The sequence below is a fragment of the Pelophylax lessonae genome (assembly GCF_965119305.1).
Source record: "Pelophylax lessonae genome assembly, chromosome: 13".
NCBI classification, from domain to species: Eukaryota; Metazoa; Chordata; class Amphibia; order Anura; family Ranidae; genus Pelophylax; species Pelophylax lessonae.
The window spans coordinates 17613958-17620952 of NC_138780.1; the positions used below are offsets into that span (position 1 = coordinate 17613958).

The window sequence follows — 6995 nt, forward strand, 5'->3', positions numbered from 1 at the left end:
GACGTGTGTGGGGGGAGGTGACTGAGTGACACAGGCACAGATCGCAGGTTCAGCTATGCTGAACCCTGCAATCTGACCCTCCCTGTCACTTAGGAGATCCGCCCGCTCTGTTTACACAAGCGGGCGGATCTCCAGACTCGATTCCCCGACGATCGGGGAAGAGCGGCGGTGATCACCGCCGCTCCTCCCCTGGCCCGACTCCCGCTGTGACTGAATACAGCGGGAACGAGCCTCTGGCGGCGTGCGTGCGCCGCCAAGAAGGGAGAGTGTCTGCCGACGTAGGTCTACGTCGTCAGACCTACAAGACCCACTTTGCCGCAGTAGAGCTCTAGTGAGCAGCGGTAAAGTGGTTAAAATCAGGCGACTTGTAAGACAAGCTGTGGATGGTCAGTATACACTAGGGCACAGCTCTCCTCTGGAGTTAAGCCTACTCTGGATACAGCATAAAAAGGAAGACAGAAGAGCGCCTCTAAGTGTAGTATTTTAATGTACATAAATGGAGCAACCAGCCAAATAAAAACTCACATGGGGCACACAAAAAAAGGCTCATCTAAGGGTAACAATCCAGCAGCGGGGAGATCCATGCATCCAGTCCAGAAGGTTTAAAGCCGCAATGTAGTGTGTACTCGCCAGCGAGGATGGAGTAATTCCTGTTGAGAGCTGGGTGGACAGCAGAATGAAACGCAGAATGGGTGGGTATTTTTCAGTCTTGGTTTAATCCTTTTCTATGCTGGAAAGATGGCTGGCCAGTAAAAAGTCTGAGAGTCTGACATGGCAAGCTTTCGGCTTATGTTGCCCTATGTCTGAAAATACTTCCTCAGTGGCAGGTGACAGTGGAGGATATAAAGTCCCAGTAATCTTTTGGAGAAGAGGATTTTGGGCTCTGCTTTCAGTGTGTCACTGACCTTAAGGGATTCCCCAGGATCCGTAATGCGTGAGGGGTTGCGTTTATTCAATTTGGGAAGAATCCCTTTGGAGTTTAGGGATCAAACCTGGCTTGCTTTCCATGGAAGGCTCCATGTGAGAGGCAACCAGAAGCATCGCCTTGTGGATGAACGGGATTGTCCTAGAGCAGAGTGTGTTGGTAAAGTGGAGTCTATAGACCTTTTTTTGCTCCAGTGTCCCTTTAACATAGGGATGTATAAAAAGGTGGGGTGGGCTCTAGGCATTCCCTTTCTCTATCACATCAGTTATGCAGAGTAGGGGCATGGGGCATTCCTGACTCGCTGGGATTTTGATTTGGATACACTTTTTTTAGTAAGTATAGTTGCCCGTTCCAGATTACCCTGTGAAGGTAGTGTTGCGCAATATTCTGGGTGAGGTTGGGAAGATTTGGGGTCTTGAGAAAGGCAGAGAGCCTCGGGCGGTCTGGATAAGGGCGTGGAGGAATATCAGACCTGCCTTTGGTGAACTGTCCATCTCTGGGTGAGGAGCTCTTTTCCTATGCTATTTCTTTCACTCCCTAAATGTCTGGTGTAGTTGTGTGAGTCTTACTAATATTATTTTCCCCGGTAATAACGTGTTCATGATGAGAGTTTTTCTTTTGCTGTAAAGCCATTCTTTGTTTGAGAGCAGAATTTGTTATATTTTTTTTCCCTTTTCATTTAAATATGTATATATTTATTTATGTATATTGATTTTATGCTTATTGATTGCAAGACTTTTAATAAAGAAAGATTGGGAAGAATGTTCCTTACATTGGTGGCCAGTGGGAAGAATGCTCCTTGCATTGGTGGTCAGTGGGAAGAATGCTCTTTACATTGGTGGTCAGTGGGAAGAATGCTCCTTACATTACTGGTCAGTGAGAAGAATGCTCCTTACATTGGTGGTCAGTGGGAAGAATGTCCCTTACATTACTGGTCAGTGAGAAGAATGCTCCTTGCATTGGTGGTCAGTGGGAAGAATGCTCTTTACATTGGTGGTCAGTGGGAAGAATGCTCTTTACATTGGTGGTCAGTGGGAAGAATGCCCCTTACATTGGTGATCAGTGGGAAGAATGTCCCTTACATTGGTGGTCAGTGAGAAGAATGTCCCTTATATTGGTGGTCAGTGAGAAGAATGTCCCTTATATTGGTGGTCAGTGGGAAGAATGCTCCTTGCATTGGTGGTCAGTGGGAAGAATGCTCTTTACATTGGTGGTCAGTGGGAAGAATGCCCCTTACATTGGTGATCAGTGGGAAGAATGTCCCTTACATTGGTGGTCAGTGAGAAGAATGTCCCTTATATTGGTGGTCAGTGGGAAGAATGCTCCTTGCATTGGTGATCAGTGGGAAGAATGTCCCTTACATTGGTGGTCAGTGAGAAGAATGCTCCTTATATTGGTGGTCAGTGAGAAGAATGCTCCTTACATTGGTGATCAGTGGGAAGAATGTCCCTTACATTGGTGATCAGTGGGAAGAATGTCCCTTACATTGGTGGTCAGTGAGAAGAATGTTCCTTACATTGGTGATCAGTGAGAAGAATGCTCCCTACATTGGTGATCAGTGGGAAGAATGTCCCTTACATTGGAGGTCAGTGGGAAGAATGCCCCTTACATTGGTGGTCAGTGAGAAGAATGCTCCTTCCATTGGTGGTCATTGAGAAGACCCCCACATCTACATTACATTACATTACATCTACACATTACAGATAGCTAAAAAGATCATTGGTGTCACTGGAAACTTATCTGAGTGGCAGAAAGGCTGTTCCAGTGTTTTGTCAACCAAAGCCAATCATCATATAACCCATTCATGAAGGTAACATGCCCCGATTTATTTTAAACGACACCTCCTAACCTAACGAAACAAGCCCATTTCCCTGAGGAACATGCCTGACTTATATTTCATAACTAGGAAAATTAAAAACTCTATAGTCTAGAGCAGTGGTCTCCGAACTTGCTTGCTTTTATCTGGCCCTTGGAGAACTATTTTCATCCACTGATACCATTAATGGGGCATAATTCTTCCCCCTCACTGACGCCAATAAAAAGGCAGAATTACTCCCAAGGACACCAACAATGGGGTCCAATTCCTCCCAATGACACAACGATGCGGTGCTGTGCTATTCCTCCCACTGATACCAAAGATGGGGCACTGTCTATTTCCTCTGACACTGGGACCCTTCCAATGCCCACAGTCTGGCCCCCCTAAAGTCTGAAGGACAGTGACATGACCCTTTGTTTAGAAAGTTTGGAGACCCCTGGTCTAGAGCTTAGTCAATATAGCAGGGGCATTTACATCATCCCGCATACGGAGGAAGCAGACGGAAGACTTAGCGTGCCCACAGCAGAGATCAGACAGGATCTACGAGTCCAATGCTTTCAGGAATACATCTGCTCATATTGCCAAATTACAATAAAATTAAGATTTTCAATGGGTTAAAATACACACAAAGTATGACAAAGTTGTGGGTACCATTCTGAGTTTTATAAGAACGAAAAAGTTGCTTAAAAAGTTTAGTTTTGATTTTTTTTTTCTTTGTTGAGATGTACAGTAAAAACCACAACCACCAGGCATCTATAGGTCTCACGTCCGCAGGAAATGGCTGTTGATTTCCGTCTCTTTCTTTGCAGCCTCTGCCCACCAGAGCTGTACACAGAGCTAGATACCATGTACAGCTTTATTATATATATACATTGATATCTCATTATAATTTGTCTTTTTTTTTTCCAAAACTATTTTTTAGCAAAGAAGAGTGTGTCTCGTCATTGTTATTGTGGTTTTTCTGCTTCGCTCATGGACAACAATTCCATGGAAGGTTGCTACCTTTCCTCATTTATTTATTTTTTTATTGTTGGATGTACGCCAATTTTCTCTTACTTTCTGTTCCTTCAGACATCCTTCGGGTAGAAAAGCATGGAATTTACCCAGTGTGGGTACAGGGGACAATATAACTTTGAAGGAGTTTTTAACCCAGGGGTGCTCAACCTTTAGAAGAGTGAAGGCCACTTAAGTGATTTAGTAACCAAGCCACAATGAACTAGGGAATTTTACCACCCTCCAAATAGCAAATGTAAAGGAGCCATTATGGTCCTGAGCCCCCTATAAGGCTGCTGTCACACTGATGTGCTGCGGTTTACTGGCACCACAGGAGCAGCACAGTACACCTACCTGGTTTGAGGTCGCAGGCCAGATCAGAGGGCTCTGCAGGCCACATGTTGCCCATGGGCCACAAGTTGAGCACTCCTTTTCTAACCCCTCCACAGTTTTTCAAAAGTAAACCCAGTTTCTATTATTATCTCATATAACCTATACATCCAGAAGATAAATCAATTAATTAATAATATAAAGATTGATGTTCTTCCACTCTCTCCTCAGTGGCTTCATAAAAATAACTACTTAAAGCATTTGTTACCCCAACACAATCATATTCCTTATATGTGCCTGCTGTACCATGTAATTGCATGGCAAAAATCCTTTTGAAAATGTCACAGGAAGTGACGAAACGCGTCAAGGTTGTGGAACGCACGTCAGAACGCTACGCACCACGTGGAACGCAAGCCGGAACACTCCGCTCGCCACTCTGCTAGGAGGTGCTTGTAAGCGCTTTCTTTGCCTGCAAACTTGGAGTTTGAGTCTTTCTTCGCTCCGATTTTTATGTTTTTTTGATGAATAAACTTTTATAACGATAATACACTATCTGGAGCCTTTCTTTTAACCCCATATCCTGAGGATCGAGATAGGGTAAGGAGGAACCTAACCTGTATCCCACCAGGATCATCCACAAAGGGGATCCCCAATCCGGCCTGAACGGCCTCCAAGCGCTGTAGGTCCTAGTGCTATACAGCACATAGGACCCAACAGTTCTGGTAAGTCATTTATTTCTACCATAAGCCACAGGAAAAGAGGAATCCACGTCACGAAAGTCACAAACTTTTATTTACTGATCACCACTTGAAAAGACTTTATTTATTGAATTTTACATTTATTTTATTCACATATATTGATCACCACTGGAAAAGACTTATTTATCAATTCCTTGGAACTTTTTATTAATTTTCATGTGTTTAATTGATTTGTATTTTCACTTATACTGTAAAGATAAGTTTTCAACATTGATCACATTCATTAAGTTAATTGTTTATCCACGGCAAGCGCTGTATATAGCCTAGGCTATTTTTCTATCATCCATTTTATATCTACAGCTGCTGCCACACAATATAATTTTATATTTATATCTCACTAATTACACACATTTTTATATTTTTATCTTATATTTAAACAAAACCTTTTCCGAGGCGCGGGGAGATACACTAGTATAGTGTTATCTTTTTTTTCTATCTTCAAAGTGTATCATTGCCTTTTTAACCCTACACTTAGATTGGAGCTGCTCTTTGTGTTTACTTCCTCCTTACAGAGCCCTCCCTACTCTGACAAGCTGGCTGCCCTTCCACCACCATATAAACATTGAACTTATTGAACTTTCCTGAACTGTATAAGACTGTGGATCCTATACATGAGGGCGCTATGTACTCCCCCCCCCCCCCCCCCCCACACTCATCCCAGTATCTAATTCCGGCACAGAGATATCCAGTGCTTGTCATACACATTCTTCACAAGTGTGAACTTAGCCTAAGAGTGCGTAGACTAAAAGTTATGGTCTATTAGCTCTGCTGAAAATGTAGGCACTATATACAAGAATAAAATAAATACATAAATGTGGAGCACTTTATATTCAACCATGGTATCATGAGACTACCTAGACAGAAGTAGCTATCTGTCCTCTGGGTAAGTAATTATGTAGTTGTTCACCTCCCTCTGTATAAAGAGTTTTATAGACATACAAAATTGAGAAGTCCATTATCACAAAGCTGAATTGCAACCTACAATTGCAAGCAGAAAAATTAGTCTTTAGAGTCGTCTCATTCTTATATATGTAATGATATGATGAAACGCGTTGGGGTAGCGATGTGCTGACGTCACCGCACTCCCAGGATCCCGGAAGGACAGGCAATCTGCTGTAACCAGACGGCTTTTTCTCGTTTTTGATGTTTTTATCCATGTAAGTGCGATACTTTGTGCTATATTCCTAATAAATGACAGTTTTACACTATGGTACCTTCTCTATTGCTTTCCATGGTTTGCCTATATCCTGCCACATTGCGAGGTATTGTTGGACTTATTGGGATGAGTGCCCAGGGACTCCTTTACCAGGATTTGGTGCCTTATTGGAGACATTCAAGCGTGATTGACCCTTGAGGTCAAGTGGCTCCGGTAAGCTGATTCACTTACTGGTGGAGGATTTTTACACTTGGTGGTGGATAAATATTAGTTTACAGTTCCCAATCAAGGTTTACACTGAAGATTCAATTACTATTTGGACTATCATGGCTGTTTAATTCACCGCTGTTCTATATACTGCAATAACAGCTATTTGTGACTGTCATGTGCTCATATATTTCATGTTTTTAGCACAATATTTTGATATTTTTGTTTTGGTTGGATATTATCTCAATATATAGTTGCAGCTTTATTTATCATCACTTTATTTTCCTTAAGCGCAGTTATTGTTTTCTTTTTTACATGATATTAGCTTTTACACTAAACCTTTAGCTATTCCAAAATAAGCAAGAGTTCACAAAGCTTCTTAGAAAATACAGCAGTTGCAGGTAAACATCGGCATGCCTTGTACCAGAGTGCTAATACTAGCATGAATGCCTGGATCAACCATTCTCCACCAGAGTTCTGTGGAACCGTAGGGTTCCTCCACAAGTTTCTAGGCGTTCCTTTAGGTGTGGCTGATTGACCCCCCCCATCTGGCGGTTCCTTAATATTTCCAGGTTCAAAGACACTTGGCAGAGCCAGCAGCTATCTGTAAGGATGGCACTTTGACCACTACTGTAAGGGGAAATTCTCCTTACTGACCCCCCTTATGAGGGGTGCATTCTTTCACTGACCACCGATGTAAGGAGCATTCTTCCCCCCTGACTACCAATGTAAGGAGAATTCTTCCCACTGACCTCCAATGTAAGAAGCATTCTTCCCCAATGACTACAAATGTAAGGATAATTCTTCCCA

At 42.8% G+C, this 6995-nt stretch overlaps 1 protein-coding gene across 1 annotated transcript in view; it reads right to left on the bottom strand.

Moving 5' to 3' along the window:
- Positions 1-4217: 4217 nt before the first annotated feature.
- Positions 4218-6995, bottom strand: part of LOC309569099 (Fc receptor-like protein 3) — a gene marked incomplete at both ends in the record, with an annotated part of 49582 nt that continues 46804 nt past the window's right edge. Inside the window, one exon of the mRNA XM_082274863.1 lies at positions 4218-4226. Coding sequence (XP_082130989.1) covers positions 4218-4226 — 9 coding nt within the window. The remainder of the gene's footprint in view (positions 4227-6995) is intronic.